The following is a 16,750-nucleotide window of genomic DNA, read 5'->3' on the forward strand; positions in this document are numbered from 1 at the left end:
ACAGGAGGTGGAGCCAGCATTGTGGAGAGAAGACACAGCCCTATTCAGGTCCCAGGTGCAACTCCTCCCTCCCATTTAAATGCAGGTCTCTCTATTCAGCCCTGTACTGACTCACCCTGTCTCCTGGAATCCCCAGCCCCTGTCACTCAAACTCCAGACAAGGAATACACAACCTAGCAGAGGCAGGCTTGGATAGTTAGAAAAGAAAATACCTACTTTCTAAAAGTGGCATTTTCTAACACAGAATGTTAAAACCAACTTCACTAAAAGATGTATTTTATCAATCTGAGTTCAGGCATACTAAACTCAAATGTCTACCTAGTTCCCAGAGTCAGTTAGGATTATAGGATGAAATAATCAAACTGCCCATTCTGGCCTATGGGGAACAGGTAGCCCTGTGATAGTGAAAAACGAAAATGGCTGTAATTCACTATTAGGACATGCCCCACACATCAGGACATACCTTTTATCTACAATGCACCCTGCCCATGGGCCTTCCTAAGGGGTGACTAATATGTATAAAAGGGAAGGTTTAGGAACTGGCAAGTGGGTGCACTTGCCCAGTCAGCATGGCAGCACCAGACTGCACACAGACACTGCAATGGCAGACCTGAGACACAGTTTACAAGCTACTCCGGTGGGTGGCACAAACAGTGCTGCAAGCCCACCAGCAGCACTTGTTTTACAAGCCCTGGGCACACGCAGTGCATTGTACTAGGGTTTGACAAGTAAACCAAACAAGCCAATCATGGAGTCACTAATCCATACATCAATTTACCATAGGGAGCACTTGCACTGTGGCACTGAACAGCCGTGGCACTGTGCACAAAAGCATCTAAAACCAGGAAAAACATCGGAGGCAACAGCAAAAAATGGAAGGGAGACCCACGCCAATGGTGCAAGGTCTAACCCTTGGCAAATATGTTTTAAATGCAAAGTTAAAGTGTCAGTAAACTTCACACACATGTCCTGCAGTGGCAGTCCTGAGACTTGTTTGAAAAGCTACTAATGTGGGTGGCACAATCAATGCTGCAGCCTACTAGTAGCATTAAACTTACAGGCCCTATGTATATAGTAAACCGCCTTACAAGGGACTAAATTAAATAGGCCACCAGGTGAACACCAACACGCACATTTAGAAAAGATTGCACATGCTTTTTAGCACTTGTTAGCAGTGGTAAAATGCTCACAGTCCTAAAGTCAACACACCAAGGTCAGATAAAGAGGAGGCAAAAAGGGAAAAGTTTGAGTAACCTGCAAATAGGGCCATTTCTAACACTACCCCCTCCTGCCTAAATCCAGGGTAGACTAATCAATAACCCTGGGCGTAGTATGCGTAGTGGGGCTACGCGAAGCTACGCAAAATGGGTGAGAATCTACGCCCACCTACGCACTTTGCGTAGCCCCTCTACGCACCACCTGCCCCCCTCCCCTACATACCTAATTTTTGTAAATTCAGAAATAAAAGTAAATAAAAGGCACTTACCCTGTCTGCTGCGTCCCGGGGCTCCCTCTGCTCGTTCGCGCCGCCGTCACCGCATTCTTGGATGCCAAGAGGCATGCGCGGCCACATGCACATGTGCGGGCGGCCACGCATGCGCATTGGTATCCAAGATGGCGGCGACGGCGGCGCTAACAAGCAGAGGGAGCCCCGGGACGCAGCGGACAAGGTAAGTGCCTTTTATTTACTTTTATTTCTGAATTTACAAAAATTAGGTATGTAGGGGAGGGCAGGAGGGAGGCGGGCAACACGGAGTGGGGGTAGTGTTGCCTGCTACGCCTACTTTGCAAAGGGCGAAGTAGGCAACACTATGCCCACTCCGTGGGCGTAGCGAAGTCCTTCGCCCAGGGTTACTAATCAATTCATTGATGGACTTCCCTGCTCAGGGCGATAGAACCTGGACAATGGCCCACTACTACAGGGGCACCTGCCAGTTCTACACCTCTCTGAACCCAGTTGGATCCCTCTGTCAATACTGTTTCGGGCCACTGAATTGACCCATGGGGAAAGCTTCTCATCTGTGAACCCCATCTGTGCCACACCTAACTTTAATTTGGTCACAGATGCATCCCAGTAGGTAGACAGTTCCACCAAGGCCAACAAAGTGGTGTGGCCAATTCCACCCCTTGGGTCTAACTTTTGTCCCCAACCCAAGAAAAACTTTTCCCACAGGGATAGCAACCAACAGAGGCCACTGACAGCTGTTAGTGGCATGAGCCAAGCCATAGGCCATTCAGGGCTCTCTGACTCGTCGTTACTAGGTGTCCCTCACAAATCAAATGCAAAAGCATTGAATCAAGCTGCAGTTCCACTAGTCGTTACTAGATGACCCTCACGAGTCAAATACAAAAGCATTGAAACCCTTTCATGAAGCTGCAGTTCAGCTCTTTGTAGAATTTATAGTATTAGCTCTCAGCTCAGGGTTTCAATGCTTTTGCATTTGACTTGTGAGTTACGTCTAGTAACGACTAGTGGAACTGCAGCTTGATTCATTGCTTTTGTATTTGACTCCTGAGGGACACCAAGTTGATCTGCAGCACTTTGTAGAATTATTTTGATATTGGATACTATAATATTCACTGCCCACTGCTAATCTTGTCCATAATGCTTTGCAGGGCCTTTGGGTGGAATTGTATTTTTGCCCATAATAACTGTGCTTCGGGTGATCCTAAGAGGATGGGACCATCACTGAATCGTTCAGAAAGATGTGCTCTTTGTTTCAAGGCATCTGCTCGGTTCTCTCCTTAGGTTAGGAAGGATCCCAAAATCATCACCTCTCTCCCTGCTTGCTAAATTATCAGTATCACTTTTGTGAAATGACTCTATGCATTTTAGCATTTAAAGACAGAGATACTTACGCCCACCCTTAAAAAAGATACCAATGACATACAACAATATATCAACATTATATTCAAGATATCATTGAAAGTGCTGCATACTGCTTATATTATTCATAGATGCCATATTAGCGTGTTAGATTCGTGAATTCATTCTATCACATGTCGTAGACATTTAAAGTATTTCATTCATATTTAACCAACATATATTTGTGGAATTATGTCTCAATCATGCAGTGTATTGGCAAAATTAAGCTGTGTATCCCCTGAAGTAGGAAATCCTATAATTTCGTGGGCCTACCTAATTGAATTAATCCCATTCATCTAAAGTTTCATCAAGTGTGCATCCTACACAATTTTGAGACTTTGCAGACTAGAATCAAGATATATAACTGATTTACAAACCAAGGCCCCACTAGGTATGAATAGTGGGGAGGAGTTAGCAGTCCACCATGGAAGTTAAAGATGTATGATTGAGTTTTGAATGTCCATTCATGAGATTTTCTCTGCAGATGGCCACTAGCATTAGCCATACAGTTCTCTTTAGCCTCATAGCTGCTATTACACATTCCTCCCCAGTGCTGCGCTGTCCATTAGAACTAGTGCTGAATGGACGTTCAATGGTCGTGCGCAGCACTGGGGAGGTAGCGCTGCTGACGACCATTGGCCGTCAGCAGCACTTAAGGGGTTAATTTGCAATGCGGATGTACTCTTGATGAAACTTTAGATAAATGGGATTAATTCAATTAGGTAGAAAATATTATTTTTATGTGCCTTATACTTGCATTACACTTTAGATATAATGTTTGACTCTTTTCTCTTTCACACAGTTGTACTCTAATTCCACACCCCTTCGAGTTGGATACTACGACACAGATGGCTATACAATGCCAGTTCCATGCATGAGACGAGCTGTTCTAGAGACCAAAAAGCTCCTGCAGCAGGCAGGTCATGAGGTAAATTGACCACATACTAACACATATTGTATCACATTATGTTAATTCAAAATTCTCTTTTTGCATGACAGACAGGATGAGTTTGTTGAAAGTAGGAAGCTTCAAACATTATAGGTTAAAGACAAAGTATTTATTTCATACAGAAGCCAACGCCCAGGAGGTGTCTATGAAGTCTGAAAGATCAGAGTAAACTGATCTCTCAGGGTAAACGCTCTCTGGAAGCAGAACATAGCAATATTCAAAGGTATACAGAACATTCAAAGAAATACAGAACATTGCATCAGAAAAGGTAATAATAAGCTTGACATAGAGAGACTCATAATAGGGGAAAGAGAATGTGAATGTATGAATGTGAACACACTACTACAGAGGTCTTTCTGTTTTTATGTGGTGGATGGTTATTGATAAGTGTAGTACATTTTAGTTTACCAATAATGTAAAAACTATCTAATTAAGTATACCTTTTTGAAAGCTAATGAGTTCTTTTGGGATGTGTTCAATTTAAAATTTACCTTCAGAGAGCTCCCAGGTGCCAAAATTAAACAAGATTAGAAAACTAAGGACAGGACGGAGTCACAACAAAACCATTCCTTACAAGCCTCCCTTTTAAGAAAACTCTTAAGAAGCATACCAGGTCAATACTTTTGTCAATGTTTTGCTGATTTTCTTCATTGTCCTTGCTTCAAGCTGTATGAAAATTCATGCAATATCTGAGACATAAAGTACAGGCTTTATGCTGGATGTTCAAGAGGGCAATAAAGTGTAGAACGTTGAGACAAAATGAAGATGATAGCGCTGAAATGGTGGCTCAAATTTAAATGAATACGGTGCACCCTTTCAAATATCATCACTCAAAGGATCACGACCCTTTACCACACCATTTTCCACTCTTAGGTGATAGGTTTTTGCCACTGTGTTTTGATCAAAAGAGTTATTCCATCATTATAAACAATTCTTAAATGTAGTCACTAATGTGAGTTGGGAGAAGTTTGAAGGTGTTTTATTTTCTAATTAAAGGTTTAGTAAATTCTGATTTTTAATACATTAGTCAAATATCAATCAGGTTATAGAACTGATTATAAAAAATGTGGTTCAAACAGATCATATTAAAATAAAGCATCAGTGTGATCCATAACGGAAAGAGGGGCATATTACCAAGGGCCATTATCGCCGCTTTAGCTGGACTTTTTCCCGCTAAAGCGGCGATAATTTTATCGCCCTATTACCAAGCTGTCGCTAACACCAGTTAGCGACAGCTTGTAGGCGATAGCGGGAATTTTGGGGCCTGTTTTGCATGTCAGCGATAATTATCGCTAATGACATGCAAAGTGGGCGTGCCAAAATGTCAGCGACTGAAAACAGTCGCTGCAATCGCTATCGCCTATGATCAACACAGGCGTAGTTTTAGAAATATTCGGCTAAGCGCGAATATCTCCAAAAGCTAACGCCTGCCCTGACCAGTTCTTAGCCATGTTATCCAATGAGAGGTGGATAACATGGCTAAGAGCATTTTCACGGTAATGCCTGAATATCGCTGTATTGACAGCGATATTCACGCATTTTCGACCGTTTATTATCGCTTCTGAGATAAACCTTGATAATAGCAAGGTATCTCAGCGATAAAAACAGGTGAAGGGCGGCGATAGGAATATTCCCGCTAAGTCAACATAGCGATAATTATTGCTAGTTGTTGGTAATATGCCCCAGAATTCTCTATTCTAAGAAGGGGGTGAACATAGTGCTAGTCAGAATCTATGAAGAGTTCAAAGTAAAGGTAAGAGTGAGATTAATAATTTTAGAACTTTCCAATAATGAGAGGTTCAAAAGATTGAGTAGAATCTTAAAACAGCATGGGGCAACTAAGCATTGGCAAAAGCAAATTAGGTAATTATAAAGCTTGGTTAATGAAAACGCGGCTCAGCGTGTTCTCTTTGCTCTACGCTGTTGCTTCGTACGTCCTCTGCTCTGTTAACTCATCTCATCTGAATCTGTCCTCATCTGATCTCGTTCGCTACTCTAAAACCATCCGAGGTGAAATCCTAAACTAGGAATATGCTTTTATAAGACAGTAAATCATGTTGAAAAACATATGGTCTGTTCTCATCTCTATCCATTGAAAATGTAGCATTCTCCAAAAGGCACACTACTTTTCAGTTCCCACACGTCATCCATCATCCGAGCTGGCTATCTTCTATGTAGCAACAATACATCTCCACCACACTTTACTTAGCTCCTCTTTTTTTCAAAATGATTTCTCTTCCATCTATTCAAGCAAATTGTATTTTAACTGAACAAATAATCTTGTGCAGAACATTTCCACAGCTGCAAGAAAAAAATGATTAGCAGGCAATTCATTAGATCATAACATGAAATTGTTAAAAGAATACCTGTGCTTTCTGCTATCCTTCAGCAAAAAAATGAAGCGTTTTTAGGACTATTAATAAATGTTGCTGTGTGTCAGCAAACAAACGCAACATCCTTTTTCCCTCTTTATCATGAAGGCGAGCAAGCTGCACTTCTTCAAACCATTATTTTTAGTAAGCTTTCACTGTGCTATGCGCTATTAAATGTATTTCTAATTTAATACAAACTACACGCTAATTCTGCACACGTTTAATTATTGCGAGTTTAATAAAAGCACATTCTATAGTTAAGACAACATCTAAGCCAGTGACATTAAAGTCAGACTACAAAATATATTTTTTTATGTTTCTGTGTCTTTAAAAGAACATTATTTATTAAAAGGAAAACACATCTAGTTAAAGCCTATTGACTAAAAATTAAAGCCTCGTGTTTTTAGTACCAAATGTCTGCTTGTCATGTTTAAAAATGCATTTTTCATGATTGAAGCCCAATACAGATTATCCTTAGTAGTGATTAATTTATAGAAAATTTTCCAGCACTCACAAAGACATGTTTAGAAGACTACACATGCATCAGAATCAAAGTGTCCTATTGTAATTAGAGTGACTGTACTCAAAATTGTGACACCTGGAATCCTTCACTGTTAGTGGCCTCTGTAATGGCCTTCATGTAATATGCTGTTGAAGTTTGCATGTAGAGCAGTGCCCATTGAGTATGACAAAGCCAAACAGTATGTTTAGTTTGAATAATAGGACAATTATTGAAATATCTCTTTGCGCTTTAAAACTCAGGGCCTCATTTATGAAAAGTGTTGCATCGCTGCATGAAAACAGCAATTTAACACTTTTCAGTCCGCCATCCTTACGACAACATGGATGCGCCGTATTTACTCTACGGTGCTTTATGTCGCAAGGATTTACAGACCAATCCGTATTCCTGATGTACCTGTAGGCACAAAAGTGGGGCATTGCTGGGGTGTGTCAGAAAGACGCAATTCCAGCAGTGTGTCCTTTCACTGTGAGGCAGGCGTAAGGATTTGACGCAGTGGCGTCCTAGAAGTGTCACAGTGAAATCGCATAGATTTCACTCGAACACCTAAACAAGTCTTTTTTTGCGCCAGAACGCCCACCCTGCATACATTATACCTGTCGCAGGTATAATGTAGCGCAAGGGTTCACAAAGTGACACATCTGCCTAGATCTGTCAGTTTGTAATATGGCGCAGCGTGGCACATATTTTATGCCGCCACAGTGTCTCAAAAAGTGAAGCAACGGGGGCTTAAAGGGCTCATAATTAAGGTATTCAGGGCCCGGTTCTGAAAAAATTGCAAATCTACATCTGTAAGTATACTACTAAATTTGGGTACAGGCATGCACATATTTGGATTTCATGAATGTTCCCAAGTCTACTCCTAGAAAATGTTTAGAAATTCCTATGTACCCATATCCGAAGGGTTACTTCATGCTTAATTGTACATATATTACAATTACGCATGCACACATGCCACTGTGGTAATCATCATCATCAATATAGTTTATTTCGGATTCAAGATCCTAAAAAACACATCAATCACATTAAAACAATCAACTGTATGGTATTACAATCACAGTAAAATCGCATTATAATAAAATGGCACACAAAAACGGCCAAAAGTCCCCATAAAAATAAAAAGTAAACACAGTGTACACAGCTATGCCAAAAAATCAATATATTTCCCAATTAGCAATTATAAAAGTCACCAGAAGGGACTGCACTTGATTAGCATAAATTGCAAGAGAAACAAAATAATTGAGATGCGAAAAACCCTACTCATCCATAATACGGCACAGGAATAACATAAAATGCGAAAGTACAATAAGTGCAAAGACACATTATATTGCAGAGGATCAGCCTTTTTAAAACATCACACAAAATAAATCATTGATCAATAGTGTAATAGAAAATTAATCAGGATTTGAGCTGCAAAAACAACAATAGTAAAGCACGCAGGACTCATAAGATGCTAAAGCATTACATTCAAAACACTCCTAGTTTTCAAAAGTGCAAATCACAGAGGTTAATTAGTGCAAAAATAAGGATCAAATTCGAGCACTAATGATATTCTTGCGAATGATACATGCAGAGAGTAAAAACTTAGAAACACTTGTAAAAATCATTTCATTCATATCAGATCTCATTATTCTCAAAGTGTGTTCAATTTGCCTAACACCCAGTAAGCCACACAAGTGTAATCCACTTCTTGCGAGGGGCTAGATAAGTGTTACAAAAACAAAAATAAGTGGAGTAAAGTTTCAAACTCTAATTTGCAGGCAGGGCATAAGATATTATCACAATAACCTATTCCCCAACGGATACAGAAACTGGTAATAGGTAACGTTCAATATCAAAAATCTTATAAGCAACTGCTCGGCTAAAGGACAAGTGATCTTGCCAAAAAAGGCACTACAAATTGAATCAAATTAAAGTCCAGGAATCTATCCCACTGACTACTTGGGTCACATTTACTTAACTCCTCTTCCCACAAATAAACTTTAAGTCTATCTTTTACCACAGATTTGGAGATAAGAACAAGGGCAGCAGGAGAGACCCAGAGGGAAGCCAGATCAAGCCTCAAGATCATATCTTTGACAAATCTTATTCAGGGAATTTTCATACAGACATTGGGAGCATTAATTACACAAGATGCGGTCTGTACGGAGTCAGCTCGTCATTAGTACACAGTCTGTACCAGTACAGTTAGGCTGTACATTTGCCAACTAGAGCAATAGGAAAGATGCTCACTTCTATAAACTGCGGTATGCAATGGGTGCTTTGCAGAAGATTCAGCAGGGACCTAATACATTTATTTTCTGTTACTGAAAGGTGCTAGGCCATAGCATTGCCCCAATGCTCTGCACCATAAAGGGCAGATTCTTTGGCTTTAGAATTGTAAATCTCAACTGCTGGGGACAGTGATCTGGTCCTAGTCTTCTTAATCATCGTTAAGATTGCCTTACTTTGCTGCTGTAACTTTAGTGCACTGTTGTCTATCTGTGAGGATCAGACAAGCATATTAGACAATCGGACTCCAAGATAATCACAATCTTTTACTTACTCTAGAGATTAATTTTGTGCCATATTAGTGGAAAGGGGCGACCACTCGGTCCCCCCGAACGTATGGCAGAGTGCCTCGATCCCCCCGGGAAGCCATTTTGGGCGGGAGGCGCGTCTCGGCTGGTATGCCCGAAGCGGCGTAGCCGGGGCGCGCTTTTTCCCGCCCTAGAGTGGGCTGGCCTAGACACTGACGCGGCTGGCCACGCCCTCGGGGCAGGCAGGGGCGGGTTTACGCCCGCCCTGAAGATGGATAAAAAGGGACGCAAGACCAGAAGACATCCTCTTGTTCCTGTGCTCTGAAGCTGCACCCCCTCGCTGCACGTGAGCTCGAGACGGAACGAAGAGCCAATTTTGACCCACCCACCAGCCCCTGAGGACAGCCAGTTGTTTTAATAAATTTGATCAATTATTCTATTTCGTTTACAGGTTATTGTAGTGTTGTGTTGATGTTGAATGTGTAATAAAGATTGGTCTAATTTTACAAGTTTGTGATTAAAGAACTTCGGTTGTAAGGTCCATTTATAAACAGGTTTTTTCGGTCATAGTGGCCAATGTAGTTTCGTTTAGTTAGCATTTGTCGTATTTATTTTGGTCGGGCGGTAAGGTCATGATCGGTGAGCACTAATTGGAAGATCCCTATGAGTGGGCGTCACCCAACACGGATGGGAGCGCTCGGGGGAGGTGGCCTTTGGCCCCTCAACGGGGAGGCGGTCCCTTCTAAGGATGGGTCGCCGAAAGAAGAGGAAAGGCGGTCAAGGCCCCTTCCTGTGTAGGAGGGGTTACAGCCCCCTCCTGGGGAATTTCCCGGGGCCAGTGACATCTGCGACGGCAGATGCGGTAAGTTGTGTGGGGTTGGGGGGAGGTCTACGATACCTTCTAGATACCTCACACGAGTCTTCGAACGACCTTTAACTGGCGTCGAGTTGATAAGTGCCCCCGTCAAGTCAAGGGAAATTGGTAGTAGTTGCACTTGAGTACGCCTCAGTGCTGTCGCCCCTCCAAGTGGGGGGGGTATGTCTGGTTAGGGATCTTGACACCGGTTACGACCTTGCCGTTGGCCCTTAAACGTTAGGATGTACAATTTCAATATTTCAAGTAAATGTGTTGTAGGATGTTAGTTCGGCTAGGAGAACCTCTGTATTAGAGAATCTGTTAAGGTTAGCCAAACATCGCAATGTGGTATGAAATTGTACATTAATGTTTAAATTTTTTTAATTTTTTTTTTTAATAAATACGGCCGGGAGGGTCACTCCCTCCCACTTCCAAAAAACTTCAAGAACTGTTTCCGGTTTCCCTCCTTTGGGGATTGTGTTGAGAGGGGGTGGCGGGTATCTCAGCCATATGCACCTTTTGGAAGTGCAAGGATTAAATGATATGAACTCCATCTCTTTTATATTCAGTTCCAGTCCTCTCACAACACAAAAGGATAAAAAACTGTCCACTAGGGCCTGAAGTCCAGATGGTGTTTTAGATGTAAGCAACGTATCGTCCGCAAACAAATCCGCCAATTTTTGGAGCATTATTTCAGCAAAGTCCAGATAGTGCACTAAGTCATTTCATATAATATAAAAAGCAAAGCTGCCAGCCCACATCCTTGGGGAGTTCCTTTCTGAATTCTAACATTTTCGGTCAACTTGCTCTTCCTACCACACCTTACTTAGGCAAAGCTAAGCTGATGCAGCCTAATCAAAATTTTTAAGATTTCATCAGGGTCTCCCACGTTGCCCAATACAGACCTTAAATGATGTATGGAAATAGAGTCAAAGGTCGATTACAGGTCCAAAAAGACTACATACATAGTACTGTTTTCCAATATAGGTTACCGGAGTGGAACATCTGGTCTATATACTGATCTTCTGGCGGAAGCCAGCCTGCAGATCAGATACAATGTTATTCTCGTGGGACCAATCAGCAAGTTTCCCCAAAATTTGGCAACAGAAAAGTTTTTGCATCCCATCTATGGAACTGATAGGCCTGTAATTGCATGGGTCTTCTCTACTGCCATTTTTAAATCTAGGAACTATTTCAGCCGGTTGTCATGATATAGGGGGAGGTCTACCCAGCAAAACTGACTTGCTAAGTAGGTTTAAATAGGGTCCCCGTGTAGTCGGTTCTGCAGCAAGCAAGTCACCCACTCTGCCTCCCTCCCGAGCTTTCCTAGGGACAATGTCTGCCAAGGTCTCACAGGTCTCTTGAAGTGATATTTCAAGACAACAGGACAGCTCTCTGAGTTATTTAGTTCTAGATTAAAGGTATTACCAGATGCCACGGTGGAATGAGAATAAAACTCTTAATTTTATCCGACCCAAAATGAGGCTGGAGAAAGAAATCAACATGAGTTGTAGCGATTTACTCATGTGTGAAACAATATTCCCGAAAGACTTGCTGTTCCCCGCAGTGAACAGACATCCATCTCCCAATAAGATCTAGCACACCTAAGCTGGCTCTTATACTCCCTTCCGGCTTGAACAACTTTCTCCTGGTTATTTAATTTAATAGTCTGTAATAAGGCTACCTTAGCAAGTCTGCTCTGCTTATTAAACCAAGGATGTTTAGATCTTCCTTTGTGTGGCCTATTACATTTCCCAAAGAAGAATTCACCCATGTGGGCAAATAAATCATCATGCTGGTTAAGACACCGCATTACACCATCTCTATCTAGTTTGATACTTGACATCAGCTCGATTGAACCTGCAACTTTGCTATATATTTCGGCCATACTATTGCGCTCACTAAAAATAAAGGACAACTTTAGGGAATGCTTATTATCAGCAAGGCAAGATTTCCTCTGGTATCCAGTGTACTGCAAGTTACTTTCAGTTAACAAGAAGTGTTTCATTGTCAATTGAAGAGCACTATGGCCATTATCACTTCTAGAGATGATCTTCATATCTACCATGTATGACAATAAATGCAAGAAAAGCAAAATATGACCAGTTCTACTGGATTGGTTGTATCTCTGGAACATGTGCACGCCATCCAAATCAGAGGTGATTCTATCTAAGCCTGGGCGGAATACGCGGAGTTCTGCTAGTAGGAAGTCTGCGAAGTGACAACAAAACTCTACCAAGCTACGTGGAGTTCCCCAAGCAGTGGAGTGGGTTTCCGTGTGCCGTTCTCACTGATTTTTTTATTCCGGGTGTTTGTCCTACGCTGTAAAATCAGGGAGAATGGCATCTCCCACAGTGAAAGAGGGCGCTTCTTCTTTCTGCCGCTCGAGTAAAAGTTGTACGTGAGTGGTAGTTTCAACTTGAAATGCAGGATTCTTAAAGCAAGCAGTAGCGCCCGCCTGATTTGAGAAATATTGCAGAGAAGTGGTCTAGCATTGAATTTTCCTCACCATTGCTCGCCAACTTACCATTAGCGAGTGAGGAATAAACTCTGGGGCGGAGTGCAAAAAACTCAGCTAAGTCTGCGAATAGAGCGGAGTTCACTTCTCAGGTTTCTGCTAATACAGGCCTTAAGGCCACGATTAGGAGTGAGCTCCAAAAGTTAGATAGCTTGGCCCGACTGCATCTTCAAACTGAACCAAATCTAACTGCCTGCGTTATGCCCCAAGCATTATCTTCCTCTTCAGCATGTCCAAATCAGAGTTGTCGAACAGTTCAAATACCCAAACACCCATGCAAAATACCATTGGCAAATTCCTCACGACTGATAAGAGTACCTGACTCTTGGTTACGACCAAGTGGACTGTTGTGCACAATAAAAATATAAAGAGACATGTTATTAGCAACATAAATCAGCAACCCTAAAGGATCAGTTGAGTTTGAAGAAAGCCTTTTGACACTGTAATTGAGTAAAGTTTTGATCCAAACTTTGAGACTGCCTGCAGGGTGCCCCTTACACAAGAAATTGTCTCAAAGTAATAATTCATTAACCCTGGCCTGAAAACTGGATCAACACACCAAGTCTGATCAAAAATTGCAATTGTCAAAAGAGTCAACAGAAGACCCAGAATCAGGGTCTGCAAGTTTGGATTTTAGCAAAGGATAGTTCCAGGAGAGGACTTTCCACTCATTCATTGGGGTCACAAAAATAGCAGCTGCAATTTGGGAGCAAATGTCATCCTTAAATCAATCTCTATTATTTGCAAGCTGGGGTTGAGCCTCCGTAGGATCCAGCATTAGGTTTGTAGCTGCTAAACACAGACACACCCTGGTCATAGGAAGTTTATACTTTAGTTTGACATTAGTGGGAGCTGTACAAGAAGATCTAACTTCTAAGGCTATTAAATCCTCCCTCAATCTCTGGGACTTTAATGACATAATCCTAACTATCGGCTGGTATCTGGTGGCAAATCACATTCACAATGTTTGAGCGTACTATTGAAAGACATTTACACACATTGCAAAACCAATTAATTACTTTGTCAATCAATAAGTCCCTTGCTTCTCTGACCCCACATGGCTGTTCTAGAGTCCAGAAATCTCCTGTAATAGGCTGCCAAAGAGGTAAATTGACCACATACTAACAGAATCTGTCTCACGTTATATTAATTAAAAATATCTTTTTGCATGACAGACAGGATGAGTTATTGTTGTTTTTATGTGGTTGGGGAGGTAATTGATAAGTGCAGTACATTTTATTTTCCAATAATATGATAAACAATCCAATTAACTATACCTTTTTGATAGCTAATGAGTTATTTTAGGATTCAACTGAAAATGTGTCTTCAGAGATCTTTCAGGGGCCGTGCAAATTTACACAAGATTAGAAAACTAAGGACAAGGACTGGGGTTATACCAAAAACAGTCCTTACAAGACTCTCTTTTAAGAAAACTCTTCAGAAGCATACCAGGTCTCTGTTGTGGTTTTCATCACTTTTGTCAATGTTCTGCTAATTTCGTTCATTGTCCTTGCTCCAAGTTGTATGAAAATTCATGCAAAATATGAGAAATAAAGTACAGACTTTATGCTGGAAATCCAAGAGCAATACCCAAAGAAAGATGCCAATGCTTCTGCTTATTTTACGTAAATTTGGGAAACGATGTGCGAGACCACCTTCACTTCATCTTTAAGCTCATTTGTAACTTTGTTTCATTTTTTAATTTCTATTGAATTTTTTGAATGAACTTCTCCCAACATACAAAATAATCTATATACATTAGACACTATACCCTCACAATACTGTACACAATTTACAACAAACTAAGTGTACTCATCTAAAATAATTCACACCATTCTTACCACTCATGCATTCATACATTCCATACTCAAAGCATATATCCTCCTACAATGTGAACCAAACAGAGATGCTTTTTCAATTTACAATTCAAATTAGCTTATTAAATATAAAAAGTTTCTGTAAAAACTGTTCAGTCAAGTATTTCTAGCAAATGTACATTGAAGGTGGTCTCGCACATCTTTTTCCAAATTTACCTAAAATCAGCAGCAGCATTGGCATCTTTCTTTGGTTATTGGTCTATATAGGCTCAGCCTTGCTGTTTACGAGCAATAGCCTTTGTTGTTATTAGGATATCCAAGAGGGCAATAAAGTATAGAAAGTTGGAGAGCTGAAAAAAATCAGAGACAAATGAAGAAAGAAAAGGTTTAGAAGACTACAGAGGTATTTAATAAAAAATATCTTAGTCAAAGTGTCCCACTGTGATTAGAGTTATTGTACCACATTTGTAATAACCACAATCTTTCACTGCTAGTGTATATTGGCCTCTGTAATGTCCTTCATGTAATATGCTACTGCAGTTTGCATGTAGAGCATTGCCCATTAGTATGACAGTTAAATGGTATATTTAGTTTGAATCATAAGACAATTATTGAATTATCTGTAAGCGCCTAAATAACTCAGGGCCTGATTCTCTTAAAAATTGTAAATTTACATCTGTAAGTATACTACTACATTTGGGTACAGACATGCACAAGCTTGGATTTCATGAAAGTCCCAAGACTACTCATGGAAAACGTTTAGGAATTCCTATTTACTCATATCCGAAGGGTTTCTTCAAGATTCATTGTATATATAGTACAATTCTGCATGCACAGATGCCACTCTGGTAATGCTTAATGTATAAACCTATAGGATTGTGCTTAACAAACATTTTAGACAAACTTTCAGGACACATCTTCCATTAACAAACAAGAGACGGGGTGATTTTTTTATGTAATGGTAGACATGCTTCCAAAATGCTGTGAATTACCAAAATAACATACGCTTTACAATTTTTGTGTTCCTCCCTAACAGTTCACGTAGAGGTATTTACTTTTTTTCTGTGTGTTTTGAAACAACTACATCCTACAGCCTTTCCTTTCACACTTTATGTATGCCAGCAAAATTGTCACATAGCATGCTTTAAAACCTCCTCTCACTTTGCAGTTAGAGAAGGAAAATTAAACACCTATCTCCATGTGAAAAGAATAAGGCCAGCCAGGCATTTGACCTCAGTCTTTGAAGCGCAGTAAAGATGAAAAAATAATTATAAAATATAAAGTCATCTTTAATTATTGCTCTTTCAAGACCCACTAGAAATCAGCTGGTGACCCAAAAGGGAGTCACGACCCACAGTTTGGGAAATGCTACACTAAGATTAGCCAATAGTATTCTATCAGTTGCCCTGGGCAACTACACCTCTCCGTCCTTCACGCTCCTATGTGGAGTACCACAGGGTTTCTCTTTGAGTCCTACGCTCTTTAATATATATGTATCTGAACTGGCAGTATTAAAATGATCCTTCGGGATGGCACTGACATCCTACGCAGATGGCATCCAAATTGTCGTATCCATCTGTAAAAATGGCCCAACCGCCAGTAAAAAATTTTAGGGACTGCACAACAGCAGTCAACTAATGGATGAGATCACACTGCCTTCAGTTGAACTCAGGGAAGACCGAGGTAATACTGTTTGGTAATTACTCAATCTCCTCGTCCCAGATCTGGTGGCCTGATGAACTGCGAACAGCACTGATCCCGGTCCCTAAAGCCAAAAATCTGGGAGTAATGATAGATGAGAGACTGGACTTCGAAGCTCACGTCAAAGCCGTTTCATCATCCAACTTCTTTATACTCAAATCAATTAAGAAAATCTTACCTTTGATTCCAACAAAAAAGCAGGAAACCTATAGTTACATCCTTAGTCATTTCTAAATTGGATTATTGCAATGGGCTATATCTCGGTATACCCATGAAGCAACTTTATAGACTTCAGATGATCCAAAATGCGGCGGCTAGGCTCCTTCTAGAGATTCCCGAATTTCAGTTAGTGGGAAAGCATCTTCATAGTCTGCATAGGCTGGCAGTCAAAAGTCATATTAATTTCAAGACCCTGTAAATTACATATAAGGCACTACACGGTACCGGTCCTCAGTTCTTGAAGCTGTCACTGCACTGGCACTCTCCAAACAGATGCCTTCGATCACAAGGGGCAAAATTGATACTCTCTCAGAGACTTTTTGAATCAAACTGGGGCAGCCGAGGTTTTGTGGTGGGGGCTACAAAGTTCTGGAGTACCCTCCCTATCACCATCAAAAATCTTCCCTCCTTGA

General features: G+C 40.9%; 1 protein-coding gene across 2 annotated transcripts in view; it reads left to right on the forward strand.

Moving 5' to 3' along the window:
• The window catches only part of LOC147747103 (vitamin D3 hydroxylase-associated protein-like), a 349,697-nt gene that overhangs the window by 180,550 nt on the left and 152,397 nt on the right, over positions 1-16,750 (forward strand). For both annotated transcript variants that reach the window (XM_086952354.1, XM_086952353.1), the window contains exon 8: positions 3,669-3,794. In XM_086952354.1, the coding sequence (XP_086808480.1) occupies positions 3,669-3,794 (126 nt within the window). The remainder of the gene's footprint in view (positions 1-3,668; positions 3,795-16,750) is intronic.

Source organism: Lissotriton vulgaris, chromosome 1_1 (assembly GCF_964263255.1).
Source record: "Lissotriton vulgaris chromosome 1_1, aLisVul1.2, whole genome shotgun sequence".
Lineage (NCBI taxonomy): Eukaryota > Metazoa > Chordata > Amphibia > Caudata > Salamandridae > Lissotriton > Lissotriton vulgaris.